Here is a 17,962-nt window from a genome sequence, read left to right as displayed (position 1 = left end):
AATTTTGAAGAAACCATTAAGCAATCGTAATTTTATTTACGTATTTTTATCGAGAAAGCAATATGGTGGTTGTTATTATTAGAATAAGTCATATTATTATCAGCCACCACTATATCTAAATAAAAATTTATTGAAGAGAAATAGACGAGATTTTTTCATGTATTTTAAAAATTAATGATCAAACAGTACTCATAACATTTATATTGTACAATTACTTAATTGTTAGCAGTCGCATATGCGACCCTTGGTTTATTCAGTTTATTAGAATATTGTGACGTCACGAGGCTCGTGGACCGTATATTTCATTACAATATAGTAACTGTGACTACAGCGATTGTATAACTAATGTAGAGTATTCTAAGCATATAAGAAATATGTTTAACCTCAACCGCTACTCTTCGAACTGTGCTATTATATATTATACATAATGTACAGGATATGTATTGTGAATCATTATGGAAAAAAATGTGAACATTTGCATTCGCTTGTGAAGAGTGACGGTTATTAACGAAAAAAAAAATGAAAAAACAAGCACATCAAAAGTCCTTTATTGTGCATCAGTGTAAAAATTCTAGAGAACGGCCGCCGGTACAGTATTTACGGGCTTTCGGTGGGTGTAATGAGCAATGAAAGCGCACGCAGTGTGGTCGATTTCAAAGGACTCTTTTTCTCCTTCTATAATACGTCATAATTTGAACGTTGCTCATTTCGAATGCATTATTCTTACACTTTCAACATTGCTTCGTTCCTAAACAAAAAGGACGATATTTTTTGAATCAGTGAACTATTGTGACTTAAAAATGTGATGAAACGACAAGGATATAATGATTTATATATTGTTCGAGAAAGAAACTGGGTCAAATGGCAAATGAAAATTAAACTAATACAATTTAAGCTTATATCTATATTATATTATTGAATATAATGCCATTCAGATTTAAAAATAACTATAACTTGATTACTTGAACATTATGAATTATGATTATAATGTGTGGATTTTTTTTAAAGTAAATATATATTATTTAAAGTTAACTAACGCTTTTAAAACTATTTTTTACAGCAATTGAAGTTATGAAAAATCAATTTTTTTTAAATTTTATGATATTTTTATATTTATTTATTTTTTAATTTTTATTTTTTTCATAACGATATGTATGCTTAATTCAAAATTTAAATAGTGTGTTCTACAATGACTTATAGAAATAGATTGATATATAAAACAAACATTTTCGAAGATATTTCTAATTTTTGAAATAACTATTATTAATAATTGTTAAAATAATACCCGTAATGTTATAGAAATTGAATTCTAACCTAACCTATCTTTGATTCTGAGTGTAGTGATGAATATATTTATTTTACAATGATGTGTATTTTTTGAGACTATTTAATATACAATCAATATATAAATATGTAAAATACTACACAATAGTAGTCAACAATGAAATAATTTTAATAATAATTTATAAAATGTATCAGGCTCAAAGATATTTGTATACAATTATAATTTTATTAATAATATGATGTATACACGTATATAAATACGTGAAAAAATATTTATTGAAGTATAAATAACGCTTATGAAATTGTGCGGCCGGTGAATATCAAAAAATAATATACCTAAATAGAAAAACACGATTATAGTACGCAGCGTACCGTAAATACGTCTGTCTTAGCCTTTACTCTTTACATAGCATATACCGATCTGTTATAGTTATATTAATTATTGGTATCAAAATATAATTTAAATAAGGTAAATCAAGAGCTTAGAGAGTAACTTTGTTATGTATAGTTAGTTGAAGCTTCTACACAGTGACCTCTCGTATTTGAAACAGACTGGGGGTAGTAAAATCCTGGGTTCCCTACTACGGGTTGAAATTACAAATTTCACTTTTTTTTGAAAATAATAGGGTAAAACAAAAGAATAAACAATTCATAATAAAATAAGGAAAACCAGAAATTTTACACAAAACCATTATTTGATAAAATCGATTTTGGTTATTGATATAATTTAACCTTAGATCTTGAAATAATTATCAACATTTTTAAATAATTATATTCTACACAAAGTATTATTTTAAAAATATTTTATCTCTTTTTGAATTATACATAGACATTTGAATATTTTTAATTTTTTTTAAAAATATTAATAAAAAGTGTAAACTGTAATAATAATGATTGAATATTTATAAAAATAAAACTAATCGATTGTTAATTCTCCCTAATAAAAAAAAATAAAAATTATGGTCATTTTATCATAATCGTCATTTAAAATTAGAATTTCAACTAAATTCGTCAAAATATTAAAAATTTACAAATATTTATTGTTTTGTAGTAAGTATTTCAAAAAATTTTCTTTTAATATCTTAGATTTTAAAATGTAATATAGGATATCTCATTAGTTCTCCGATCTATAATAAAAATAAAAAGTTTATAGGAAAATAAAATTAATTTTTATGACCGTTTGAACTTCAAATCTTTACGACATTGGACGTTCACTCGTAAAATAACTGTTTTACCTTAAAACAATTTTATTTTATTTATTTATTTTTTTTTTTTTGTTATTCAAAAACGAATAATCGTAAATATTTTAATTTTCACCAAATTCTTATGTTTACACGTAGTATATTTATACCTACGTTAACTCTTTTCAAACTATTTATAAATACTTTCAACTTTGAATATTTTTTTTTACGATAAGAAATTATAAAATTAATATAAAAAAAATTATTCAACCTATCGTAATACCAATACTTCGTCACTTTAATAAATTCTTTTATATCAATATCAATAAACAAATCAAGGAGTATACTAACTACTTAGACTGGCAGACAGACCGTCTCCGATCAAAATCGTTTTTCGTTGACAATTATTTAATATCATTGAATCAAATTCAATATAACAATTACAGTGACCCACTCGACACTTAAATTATAGCATAACGTACCTACTTGTATGCCTTTTTTTTAAAGTATAATTTGTTTACACAATAACGGAAGAAAATATGTTAAAAAGTTAAAAATAATTTGGATTTAGAGAAAAAGGGTAGCCAAGAGAAAAAATATAAATGCTAGTAAAAAAAAAGTAAGAGATAATACAACATAATGGTGCGTTAATAATTAATATTAAATCTCTCCGATAGTATGTACTCATAATCGGTTTTAAATGAATTTAAAGAAGAAAAACCAATATTTTAATGGATAAACTAAATGTTTGTATTTGTTATCGAATAATTGGCCACGATTAGTAGGATTATTAGTAGTTTCAATCAAAATTAAGTCATAAAATATAAAATATAAAAAATGATAATATGATGTATCATTAGAAATTTATAAATAACTACTAGTAAATATAATCGTCATAATTGTTAATGTTAACGAGCATTGATATGTCTTTTAACAATAATATAACTTTAATTATGCAAATTATTTTTTTCAAATACTACGTACCGACGTCATGTTATGTTTTTTTTTTATGTAAGTTAATAAGAATAATAAAGTCAGTGAATAATTTATTGATTGTGTCTCTATTAGATAATTCAATAATAATTATAATACTGCTGTGCAGTATTAATAATTAAATATTATAAAAAAAAATATAATCAAACAAGTATAGGAAACATAGATACAAACTCTAGTGTGAATTATTGTGCTGTCAATCTGGTGCAATAAAATTGGCCGATTTAGATCGAAATCGACCTAATATTAATCATGTGCTGATTTGTGTACCTATAAATACTACTTTCATATGTTTGGCAGCCAATTAATTAAAATAAAATACTTTTGTTCTATGACCATAATAATATAGTAATATTATAAGTGTTCTGATTTATTAATATATTCTGTGGTAATAGATAACACGCTCGATAAAAGCTCTAGCTATTTCTAAGAATTTTGAGCAATTTGTATGTCTAATAATTTATCGATAAGTGATAACTGATAATTTTAATATGTATGTCTGTGTATATAATATATATGTATATATTAATAATTAGTATAATTTACAAACGTGATTGGTCTATAAAAACGAAGTATTTCATACATATCACTATAATGTAATGTAGATATTCGTTTACCAAATACTTAATTAATAGCAAAGTATTATACACAATTGATCTGTACGTAAATGTTTTTTTTATTATTATCTTAGGACGATGAACTTCTCCAAAATACTGTATATATCTATACTATACGTATCAATATTGAAATATTCAGAATCGCTGCCGTCAAAAGAAGTACCATTTAAGTAAGTTATAACCTAAAAATTAATAATCCACGTTTTAAATTAAACCAATGTCTTAAAGAGGAGAAGTAAAATATAATTCTATTATTGAATGTAATGATACATAATATTTATTATTAACCAATATTCAGTAGATACATATAAAATAATTAATTAATATCGATAAATTACTAAACTTTAATGTTCTATAAATTTATTTATAATATTTAAATGTTAAATCATATCTAATATCATGCTACGATATTATAAACAGGCAAAAAAATTATACAATCATATAGTGAAATGCATAGAATGCATAGCAAAGAAAACATTCCAATAAATAGGGCTTAATATAGCCTGACTCATTGTTTTAAAATTTAAATTACTAGTGTATACATTAAAATAAGCACAGCGATCCTAAAAAAAAAAAAATAACAATAATAATAATAATAATAACCAACGAACACTTAATATCAAATTATAAATATTTCAATATAGGTAAGTACAAATCTAAATATTGTAATTTGTAATTCATAGTTTTTTTATTATTATCAGTTATAATTTATATTATATTAAAATGTATATATGTAGATACATAATACAATACAAATATAATATGATTAATATATTGTATTATTATGTTTAATTTTATGATTAATGTTAATTTTTCATTTAAATTTTATGTTAAATCAGTAAAACATCACTGATTATACTATGTTTTCTAATTCCTTATAACAATATTGCCCAATTCTTTATATAATTTTTAAGAAATTTCTGAATTTTCAGAATTTCTGTTCTTAACAAAAAAAAACTTTCAACAATTTATTGCACTTGGCCATGTTTCTTACATCACAATGGCGTAATGGAACATCACCATACCCAGTTTCCATTTCTTACAAAAAGGTAATAAATCTCGAATGTCTTTGAGCTTTATTACCACTACGATAACAATCTAAAATTGTTGACCATAACCTTAGTGCAATGAACTGGCTGCGTACGAGGTGGGTCCCAAATTAAAAATTGTTATACTAGTTGGGTCCGGGATTCTTCCTGGTACTACACTAGTTGGGTTCCTAATTTTCTTTTGGGTGAGTACTACACTGCAATAACATTTTTTATCTATAAGTCTTACAAATTTATCTTTTAATATCTATATGAGAAATTTGAAATTATATTTATATATATATCAATATGGCATTAGATCTATAGCAGTACTAATTCTAATGGTGTTTATTATATTTTCTTAGATAATAATTATTTGGCAATGAAATATTTCATATAGGAAAATAATAATAAAAAAAAATAATTGCTAAAATAACTAATAGTGGGTCATGTGAATTTAAAAAAATGAAAAGTGTCCATAAATGTCAACATTTTAAATATTTTTCGTTTGTTTTGTTTATTTACTTAAGATGCGTTGTTACCTCCTTAAAATAATCCCGGACCCAAATAGTGTAGTACTTGCGATTAAACCCTAGTATTTGGGACCTAATTCGGATACGCTGGATGAACTACTGTGTCTACACTAATTTACTTAGTACAGTTTCAACATATCTTATACAATATAATGTACTTATATGTTTTCAATAACTAAAACTTTTAAATTTTTAAACCAAAATATATTATTATTAATATTATATATTTCTAATAAAATCTAATGAAAGATATTTATACTTCTAAGCCAATAATTAAACACCACCCCAAAGGCTAAAAGTACAGAAAATAATTGAAGTGCAAAATTACCTTGAAATTAAAATTATAAGATAATAAAAAAATATACAATACTATGAAATAAAAAATATAGGAGTAAACTAATACATTTCTTATTTAAATTGTAAATATATGTTATACATGTTATATATGTTATACTACTAATTGAAACAAAATTACAAAACTAAAAAACTCTTAATGAAGTACTAAAGTATACATCTCATTAATGTGAGATAAAGATAAAATAGACGGAACAATTTGGATGATTAAATACAGAACAAAAATATTACATATATAGTTTTGATGTTAAATAGAAATAATCTATATTTAGAATAACGTTTCGTAAAAAAAAAAAAAAAAACAAAAAGTGTTAAAACTGAGTAATTTGAAAATTTAAAACTAATACAGTAATAATTTAGACAACCTATCATCGAGACATGACAAAAATAAAATATTGAACTGTATATAATATTTAATATCTTTATTTGTATTAAAAATATTTAAATTATTTTATTTACTATGCTAAATTAATATTAATGTAATAAAATAATACCTAATAATGATAAACGTACCATTTATATGTTTTACTTAACACTTTATACGCGTTATATAATCTGCATTACATATTGTATGATTAAGGACAGTGTATAAACTTATAGTGGTATTTTGTTATTTTATTTCAATAAATCTCTTACTTAAGAAAAACAATTTTTTTTTTTTTTGAAAACCATATTCGATTGAAACCACATTGATTAATTCAGAATTCTTCACCTAAGATCATCGATCAAATGTGTTATTAAAATGTGATTACTATCAAATGGTATCGAAATTTATATTACAAAATACAACCTACGCAATGTGAAAAACAAATTATGATGGATATACATACTTACATATCTAATCAAAACATGAGCTCATACACCATACCAAATATTCTCAAAATTGTCGTCATATATTAATTTGTTTTATAATATGATAAAAACTCACACAATAAACCCATTAATAGTTTTTTTTTTTGTAATATACCTTGTTACCTACTATTGAATATATTTGGATAAGAATATATATTCTTCTTTTTTATCTTATAAAACTCTAACTATTTAATGATTTAAGAATCGATTAAATAGTTTTAAACACAAATAAAATGATTAAAGTTTATATTTTGTATTTAGATTCGAAAATGGAAAATCGGACAAACATATACTTGATCATCTATTGAATACTGATATTTATGACAAGCGATTATTGCCACCATCTTATGGTAAGTAGGTATATGATAATAATTATATTAATTTACAGTTTTGAGCTTTGAAATCAGTATAAAATACACAAATTGCACTTAATATTCAAGTAACAATATTAGTTAAATTATTCTTTTAAATATAAAATTAGTTAGTTATGAGTAGATTGTGTATTTTAAATTCGGCCATAATCGATTTTCATATAAATAACTTTTAAATTCGTAATTTAGTTAAAGGGACATACATTTTTAATCCATTTCCTAAAATTCAAAATATATTATGGAAATGTATAAAACAATATCTACTATTATTCTGATACTTTTGATTAGGTACATAAAAAGTTAATTTTGATTACGAGTTTTAAAATTTAAGTTGGTATGTATTTTTACTACACAGAAATTATATTAACTGTCAAAAACTTTAGTTATATGCATACTTTATTTATAAATATTATATTGTAAGCATACAAGTTTGTATACCTTTTAACGAATTTATATAACCATTCAAACGTAAAGAGATGATTAAGTTACATCATATAATATGTGCAACTAACAGAAAACCGTTATAGAAATATGAAATATGGAGTAATATTAATTGTATTATATTATTAATAATTGAGGTGGATAACAGATTAAGTACCTACACCTATTTATACCTATATTTATCAAATATTATTGTTAAGTGTGTAGTTGTGCTGAAAATTGTATACCACCCAAACTGTTCACACTAAAGTTTTTCTCACTTGACTATTTCAAACACTTAGGTAGGTATAACTAGTAATTGATTTACTACGGTAATGTATATATATAGTGGACACAGTAATTTAACTAGACACTATCAAATTCAGATTATTACCAACTCAATATTATATCATGGTGCGATTATTTCAAACATAATACATAATACGATTAACCATTATTAATTAGATTTCTAAATTCATTAGGTACCTAATTGATGATTTTAGACAATATACAATATGGATTTCATAATGAATATAATGTATGAATATTATCTATCATGAAATTTATTTTTTATTTTTCACATTATAGAAGTGTTTAAAAAATTAATTATAGTTCTCATAAACTGAAAATGTTGTTTTTGTCCAAAAACAAATTTGCTAGCTTTAACAATTTAGCTTTAAATTTATCAGATGATTCTAAAAATAATATCCACGTATATTCAACACAACTATAAAGTTTGGTAAAAAATTAAAGTAATCAAAAATATCACAACCATTGCATACTTTATCTCTAAATTATTGTTCATAAATAACTTTATATTAAATTAGTTAACGGGATAACTACATTAATGTATAAACATTTTTTTCTAAATAACAAAACCAGCATATACCGACATAAATGAAAGTGACAAAAAACATGATGCCATGATGTATAATTGATTTAAAGAAATTTCTTAAACCATACATCTTTTATAATCCCTAGCTAAGTGTCACTGCTAGATTGATTTTTAATCGTAAAACTTTATGTACTTTTTCACTAATACATCTTGTTGTGTATATATAGATTTAATTTACTCTTAGAATAATCATATTTTATTATAAAATTAAAAATTATTTAGTAAATAGATTATATAGTATTTACTTTACATATATAGTCCACCAAATTGTCCATTTGAAATAATAATGCGTTCTTTATTTTTGTGCGTACAATAGGTAGGCAACTAGAAATTAGACATTATAGTATGCATTACTATGGCCATATTGAGAATTAATATATAAGAACACAGTATCTTTACCTAAAACTGTGGATGGAACGATTTATTGACCATGTGCTACCAAATAAAATAAAATTATAAAGTTTTAACAGCTTTATGTATACTTGTAAATTATAATTGTCTAATAAATATTATAATGTTACACGCTAATATTTAATTTACAATTATTTATTTGTATTTAAAATTTATATTAATAATTCAGTTGGATGCAGTGTAAGGTGGCCTCACTCTCTAATTTTTTCTTATTAAGGGCGTTATTTTTATTTATATGGCAGTCGATTTTTATAGTTAGGAGGCCCTTGTAATCTATTAAAATTTACAATGTTATTTTACCATACAAGTATTTATATCAAATAAAATAAAAAAATAAGTATGATAATAACTTGAAAGTTTTACAAACGAGAGTTACTGTTTAATTTAATTTTACAATATTAGTACTTAATAATCGTTTGTAGATCGGTGCTTTAATGTTATATATAGTATTCTGTAAAAAAAAAAGTATTATTATATAGGTATTTACTTGAAGTACTAATCCTAAAGTACATTACCTATCAAATAATTATAAATTAAATACTTAAAAACAATTTATTATTATGTATTATATATTTTTACAGGTCCTTCAATTGTCAATGTCAGTGTAGTGCTATTTACATTATCATCCCCCGATGAATCAAGCTTGGTAAACTAATAATTATTATTTTAATTTTTAATATTTATTAAAATACACGGTTTTGATATTTATCATAAAATTAAAACGTCAATAGTATATCATATGGTTGATGTAATTTTGTATTTTATTATTTTGCATAAATGAAAGTATAGATACTTACCATAAATCTATGTTAAATACCATATCAAATTAGTACATAAATTATAATATTTAAATGTAACCCATAATGAACCATTATAATATATAGCAATTTTAGTAGCTGTATTGTGAATATTAAACAATAATTTAGAGTTGTTATTAGAGTGTACTGTTATTTTTTTTTCTCATAATTTGTTGAACAGCCAATTACCCAGCTATAAATATTCGTTACCTAGTAGTTCGTTACAACTTTAAAGTTAAGTAGGCACATAATGTAATATCTAACAATAGAGATAAGATTTTTTTTTACTTATTTTTTTACTGCAGAAAAGTTTTCTTTGTAAAACAGTGAATTAGGATTACTTCTATAAACAATGCGAATAGAACCTATTATGTTCATGCTAAATTGTCTGTTCATAGATTGAGGGGGACTAATCGATCATCCAATTCATAGTCGTAAAAAAAAAATTAACATATTTTTTACAATATATGTAATATAATTAGTTAGTGTTTTTCATAATTCATTTAAACTATAGTCAAAACCAAATTTTATTTGTGAGAAAATATTCATAACTAACTTATATTATTGGACAGTTTCGAATAAATTGCCTTCCAAAATATTTTTGAACAGAAAAATAAATATACGATGGTCTATTTTAAGCTATAAAACAATATTATATCTCTAGAAATGAGTTTTTGATGAAGTCGTTTAGAATTTTATGACGGAAGAAAATGCTTACATACAATATTGAATATTACGTACATTCTGAATTAAATCGAAATACGACGTACATACACGCTATTTCTGTGTAAGTGCATAACTCTTCGTTTTAATTTCGTTCGACAACTATGCTGAGGTTGTGTAATATGTATTATATATTTCGGTGAATTCGGTGTTTTAACATTTTTCACAGCATGTCGGACAATGGAAACTTCTATAACATGCAGACATTAAACACTGATGAACTACTCGTGTATATTCATGTACCGTCACCATAGGCCAAAATCGGGCAATTTGCCAAGTATACTCGTGTTGTTTAGTGCGTTTTAGCACCCTGAGGATTAATTTACATAACGGCCCCGTCAGTATTATCATCGCATATTATACGTGAAGTACGTATATAATTTATACGTATAATATTTTCCGTTATTTATAAAACACGGCAGACCGTTATACTTATGCGACGCTTTAATATATACTTAGAGCAGGTATCGCGATTAACGACTAGCTCAAACTGCATATAAGGGAAACATAGCGTTTCACTTATAAATGGGAGAGACGTGCAGTAGAACTGAATTTTTCAGATATTTTTAGGTATCCCTATTTTCAATTTAAATGAAATGTTGCTTGATGGTATGTTGTTTTAACTAACAAGCTAAACGACACCTTTTTATAAAACTGTTAAAAGGATTTTAAAAATGCCACTTTTTTAATTTTGAAAGTATATTCGTTTTTAGAATTATTCAAATGAAAAATTTGGTACGGAAGTTGTGAAAAGCAAAATATGTTAACATAAAAACAGTTAACTTATTAAATTGATAAAAAATAATGTACCAATATTCTGTAAAAGAATAACGTTATGTAGTTCAATTTTTTTTGAAATTTTCGTCGTTTTGTATATTAAGGAAAGTGAAAGGTAAACTAATGTACTTAAAAACATAATTTTTTTATTACATTAGCAAAGTAGTATCAATATTATTTTTGTTGCAAGCTAAGCTCTAAGTATGCAAACGAGTATAATACAGTTATTTTAGTTATTTTTTTTTAATCCAATACCAAACCATGACCATAGTTTTACGGCTTAAACTATAGGTATAACCTGCTATTATTGCAGTTGTATCACGCAACATGTCATTTTGTTGCAGAAATATGACATCGAGTTTCTGCTGCAACAAGAATGGTATGACTCAAGGCTGCAGTTTCCCAATCAGACAGCTTTCAGCGTTCTGAACGGCATTCATCACCAGGGTGACATTTGGCTGCCGGATACGAACTTTCACATGCACGGTGACTTTAAGCCAACCCAGAGGCCCATACGGTTCACTCTGAATGTGTATGGCGACGGCAGGGTAGAGTACACGACTAGGTAGAGTTATAAAAATAATCTTTAAATGTACTTATGCTTGAATACATATAGAACTGAAATGCCTCATAAATCAATAAAAATAACCTAAACAATTAAAATAACTTAAAAATCTCAAAAAGACATTTAAAATTTATTAATAAGAACTTAAAAGAAAGATAAAAACAAATAATTTTTTAATATTATTTTCAATTGTATGTTTTGAATTATTCTGCAATAACAGACGAAATAAAAAAAAAAAAAAAACTAAAATAAAATTATTATTATCTTTAATTATTTGTTGATAAGAAAACAGAGGTTGATGAGTTTGCTGTACAGAATACTGCATGATATCTAATACATGACAACCATGATCTAGTCACTATTTACACGTATAAACTGGATATATTTTAATTATAATAATAAATAAACGCTCAACAGTATAACTTAATATTTTATTTTCTGAATGGAAAACCATTGAGTTATTTAAATGTTTTTAAAATTATGATTTAAAAAGTACCAAGATATACATTTTTTCGTAACCTTACGAAAATTCTGATTACTTAACGAACAATAATAATCATAACAGTGAGCATTGTATGAATGTAAAATATTTGGATGCGTCAAAAAATCGGTCAGAAAAAAATTTGTTTTATCCATCTCAAAAACATAGTGGTATTGTAAATTAAAATATTCAGTATCGACTAAAACACATAGGTATTCTACTCAAAGAACTACATTATAAGCCACATCACCTGAAAAAAAATAATGCAATATAAAAATCCCAATCATTATATATAATATATTATATTATACAGTCAAGTTTTCAACAATGAACTCGTTTGTTACTCAGAAAGATAAAAAGGTTATTGATATATATATATATATTTTAAAAGAAAAATATTAATTAAATTAAATATTTTTTGAAATCAATATTTAGTTTAAAAACTGTCATCGGTATTAAAGGTTTGATAAAAATATATTACTTTAGAAAAAACAATTCAAAAATAGGTTGAAATAATAACATAGGTATCCGAATTTCCAAAAAAATAAAATATGAGCAATGTAATAATGTTATATTAGAATTCTATTTACATACTTCAAATTGTTCATAAATTAAATTGAAATATATTCAAAATAACAAATATGTAAATTATATATGGGTGAATAGTTATTAAAATATTTGGCAGATAATTTAAAGTTTTATTATTTTTTAAATAGGCGTCATCTGATGTTATGTTGTGAAGGCTCGATGAATATATTTCCATTCGATCAGCCATTATGTACATTTTCTATGGAAAGCAGTAAGTATACTATCTATGTATTACACATATTAATAATTATTTATAAATTAATAAAACGCGTACCAAATAAAGGTATCCTTATAATTATTTATAATATATAATATATTTTCCTAAATTTCGATCGATCAACCAAACCGGATTATCATAAAACCTACAAAATACTATTCAATAAATATTTCAACCTTAAGGTGATATTTTATTGTAGTTGTAATTTATATTTTTGTAAAGTATTGTTTAAAATATCTTTGATAATCTTAGTTTTAAAATGATACTAAAAAAATACCTATTAATATAATACTTATCATATCATATTGTATTTTATTACTTATTGTAATTGAAAATAATTTTTACTATGCTGAGATAATGATGTTTTTTCTTGCATAAGATAAATGTTGTTGGGCATTGGTGATTTTAATCAATTAACAATAGGTAGGTAAGAATAAATTGCATTTTTTTAGAAACATTTTTTAAATTTAGAAACATTTTTTCACAGTATCATATGAAAAGTCTGATTTAAAGTATGTTTGGAAAGACGATAATTCAGTCTTAGTAAAGTCTCCTAATTTGAAAACTTCAAATGCTTACTTGGAGCGAAATCGAACTTATGAATGTGCTTCTACTGGCAGTTGGAGAGGTAATAATTTTTATTTAAATAGCATAATTTGCATATTATTTTGCATTATATTTTATTTCATTTATCCCTATCTTTTAAATCATATTTATTCATTTAATATTATATTGTATGTTGTTTTTATTTTGTATTTATGTGTTAATATTTCACTACAGTTGTATTTTAAAACTCTAATCAATGTTTTAAATTATTTTATTTTATACATATTTTTCAGGTAATTACAGTTGTCTACAAGTAGAAATGATATTTAGTAGAGATAGAACATTTTATTTCGCTACTATTTTCATACCAGGCTTAATTTTAGTTACCTCATCATTTATCACATTTTTCCTAGAATGGGATGCAGTACCAGCAAGAACAATTATTGGTTATTATTTTTTATATATTTTAATTAGAGGTATTTTATTTTCAATTGAAATTCTAAATTAAATATAATTTTATGTATTTTAAGGCGTTACGACTATGTTGAATTATTTTACGACTTCCAACAGTTTCCGTCGGACTCTGCCCGATGTAGCTAATTTGACTGCTATGAATGTTTGGGATGGAGTCTGTATGTGTTTTGTGTTTGCTAGTTTCGTAGAATTCGTAATAGTAAATTGTACAGGAAGAAGAAAAGTAAAATCAAACATTTCAAGTAACGCAGGGAATGGCACTATTTCAAAGGTAAGACTATTTGCTCATTATTTATAAAACTGCCACACTAAGTAATATCTGATGATGTATAATGTTAATCAATCTTTTATTTCTGTATAACATTACCAAAGTTGAGTTGAAATTTAGTACTAAGTATAATAATAACCACAAGTTTTACGGAAGTTAGCCTGTTTATAATAGGTATACTACCTATTGAATATTTTTAATTCTACATATTGTGATAGCCAAATTTCTAAGGGCTCGTTTGCTATCATTACAAACAATTATAAAAATAATAAATATATATGTATGGACATTGAATAAATAAATTTAGTTATAACTAATAACGATCCTTGGCCCGGATCTCGAACAAGGCGAGTAAGCATGTGCGGACAGAGGATTTATGCCTGTGGCAAATGAAATTGTGTTAATATTCTTCTAATGTATTAAGATAATGAGAGAGATTGTAAAATTCTTATATGTTATTAAACTATACAAACATTATACGTGTTTACTGTAAACATTTTATATCGTATTATCTACACGCGATCATTATTAAATATGCAATAACGCTTAATTCAATAACCACTAACCAGTCTAAAATTATAGTTTAATTCTAAAAGTTAGTCAACATTGTTTTGAGTTTTTATAGTAAGCCATTCTACAGTAGTAGCAATTCATTTTACTACTTATCATCGTTACCGATCTGCAGCTAACTAAATTTGCCAACTATACGCTTCTTTAACCGCGCAGATTCGTGATTTAACTTTACAATCCTCAAACAAGAAAAATAAATTAATTTTATTCTCTTCAATACGTTAAAATATAGTGAGAATCATACATGGCAATATATATATATTTTCTTTTTATTATTATTCAATGAATCCTGTCCATTGATTGTTATAGGGAATACAATATAAAGCATAAAACCCTTTATTATTCTGTATGAACTATAATATGAGGTAACGTACGTGAAAAAGTCTGGTAAATCAGACCTCAGAATTTTATTAAACTTGGCACGTATACATTCTTAATAACATGGAGTTGTCGGTTAGTTGGCACATAGACGTGTGTTTGTGTACGCGGTCACTATATATTTCGTTTAAGGGCAACGTGGTAATTTTCCATAAACCCCAATGCACAGCTACTTGGCGTAAAAAAAATGTCACGAATAAAAAGCCATTAAAACTTTCCCATTCTCATGGGAATAATATCATTTTTGAAACATTCTTTTATTCCATTAAAAATTGTATTAAATATCTGTTTAAAAATAATGTACCATAAGTACTTCAAAAACTGAGAAGCTAAAGTTGTCCCGAATCCATTACGACTAAAATACGAGGATAATTAATAATTATTCCTTAAACATTATATTTTATAGAATTTAAAAACATGATTGTTATAGAAACATACACATATAATGTAATATTTCATTACAAAAATAGAAATAATTAATAATTTAAAAAATAATATAAACTGTTTGAGACGTTTAACTTTCTTTTTAAAATTAAAATAATATTTTTCAAACTAAAACACCAAATTTTAATAAAATATATTGGAAAATAATGTTACCCTCATAAAATTATTAAATAATAACGTTATTAAATTTTTTACAAATTATGTCCTATTTATTCAAGAATATAATATTATAATATGATATTATACTTATCAATAACAATGAAAATATTGTTCATGTTACTTTATTATTAAGAAAATTCGTATCAAATAATTATTATAACAATCCATTTTAAAATTATTTAATACTTACTGTCAAACAAAAGGTTTTCTAAATAAAAAAATATATAAATTCTAATAGTTAAGTTGTTCATACCGCGCATATTCAAAAACGATTTTTTTATTCACAATAATCGAATAGAATTTTGTTTGTTTTAAAATTAATATTAAATGTAAGTTCGTGGAAAGAAGGAGCTGGAACATACATATTTTATTTTACTTCTACGAGAGATCAAATTTACTGTGTTTTCCAATAAAATATTATTATAATTTTTAGATTTTGTTATTTAAATGCAATAAAATTAAAAATATTTGCAAGAAAAGCACGTGAAATAGTACTCTGAAAATGTTCATAAATATTATTTCCAATTAATTTTCAAAGTATAGAACTCAAATTGTTCGTCAGTATTGGTATATACGACAGAAATAAAATGAAAATTAATTGGTGATGATGTAAAATCGGATGATAATTACGATGGTATAAAGCATGAATAGATAGATAATATAAACTTTCATGGGAAGGTAAGCTATGTCTAAGAAAAAAACTATTGATAATACGGTCGATCACACATTATATCAAAACCAATTTTAACCTTCAACAACTTTCAAGAAAAAGTATCATAATAATTCTGTAGAAATTTTGGAATTAAAAATATCTTGTTGGCATGATAATTTTATGTTTAAATATTAAATTAAAATTTTAAATTAGAATTAATAAAATGTTTGGCAAACGATAAAATATAGTTACAACCCAAAAAATAATATTAAAGTATCTCAATCATTGATACAGTTTACTTTACTTATTAAATTTGAATAAAGCTTTATTTCTGACACATTTTCAATAATGTAAAAATCTTTCCTCTATAAAATGGATGTAACTAGTGTTCAAATGTTATTAGCATTTCACTTATATTTTAATCTCTTATAAATAGTATTTTTTTAACGAGTTATTATGTAAAAGCTATATTTTATACGAATTATATTATTATGCCATAAATAACGCTGCACCATAAAAATATTGTAACAATAAGACTCGCAGGTTAATTTGATTGTCTATATCAAATTAATCATAAAATTGGTAATATTTTACAAAAGTTTGATCAAAATTCTTAACATTATTTTAATTTAAAATATACTAGAATATAAAATAAATGTTAATCACTTAATTATATTGTATTTTATTGTTCTACCTATATTTTCCAAGTATATTTTAGTAAACATTTTAAGTAGAATTACTGAGAAATATAATTAAATTATAGTTCCAAGAATTATAACGTTGGTAATGTTTATACATTTTTCTAAAATATATTTATTTTAATGCAACGTATAGTTTTAGATTTTATAATTTTTTATTGATATTTTAATACAAGATAAATACTCTATAAAATAATAATATTTTTTAAATTTTATTAAAATGTTTTATCAGAAATTTATGAAATATGTATAGTCAACAATTTACATTATTAAAATTCGTAAAACAGTTTGGTAGAATCATTCATCAAAATTATGGATTGTGTAATAATATAATAATATAATAATTGATAAATACATAAGATGACAACATCAATGCAAATGCTATAAATATCTAAAATCACAAATTTAAATAAAATGATAATAGTTATATACAATATGTTAATAATTGTAATAAATAATATTTTATAATTTTTATTGTTTAAAAGCATTTTCATCTACACATAACCAATGTGTGGTGTTTAAATTATATTATTATAATGTGTATCTATGAATTTTTAATTTAAATTTTTTTAAATAAATAATAGGTATACTGTTGGAAATTATTATCGATTTTATTATTTTTCATAGGATCTTATCAATAAAATAATTAATTATTTTGTTTTATTGAGTAAAACAGAAAGAGAATA

At 23.9% G+C, this 17,962-nt stretch overlaps 1 protein-coding gene across 2 annotated transcripts in view; it reads left to right on the top strand.

Annotated features, from left to right (window-relative positions):
* The window catches only part of LOC114119267 (glutamate-gated chloride channel-like), a 59,673-nt gene that overhangs the window by 17,268 nt on the left and 24,443 nt on the right, over positions 1 to 17,962 (top strand). For both annotated transcript variants that reach the window (XM_027980776.2, XM_050200905.1), the window contains exons 2-9: positions 4,150 to 4,245; positions 7,104 to 7,192; positions 9,521 to 9,585; positions 11,581 to 11,801; positions 12,999 to 13,081; positions 13,575 to 13,715; positions 13,927 to 14,079; positions 14,164 to 14,378. In XM_027980776.2, the coding sequence (XP_027836577.1) occupies positions 4,154 to 4,245; positions 7,104 to 7,192; positions 9,521 to 9,585; positions 11,581 to 11,801; positions 12,999 to 13,081; positions 13,575 to 13,715; positions 13,927 to 14,079; positions 14,164 to 14,378 (1,059 nt within the window). In that variant the 5' untranslated portion in view covers positions 4,150 to 4,153. The remainder of the gene's footprint in view (positions 1 to 4,149; positions 4,246 to 7,103; positions 7,193 to 9,520; positions 9,586 to 11,580; positions 11,802 to 12,998; positions 13,082 to 13,574; positions 13,716 to 13,926; positions 14,080 to 14,163; positions 14,379 to 17,962) is intronic.

Source organism: Aphis gossypii, chromosome 2 (genome assembly GCF_020184175.1).
Source record: "Aphis gossypii isolate Hap1 chromosome 2, ASM2018417v2, whole genome shotgun sequence".
NCBI classification, from domain to species: Eukaryota; Metazoa; Arthropoda; class Insecta; order Hemiptera; family Aphididae; genus Aphis; species Aphis gossypii.
Note: the sequence above shows the minus strand (reverse complement) of the source record. Positions and strands in the feature narration are given on the sequence as shown.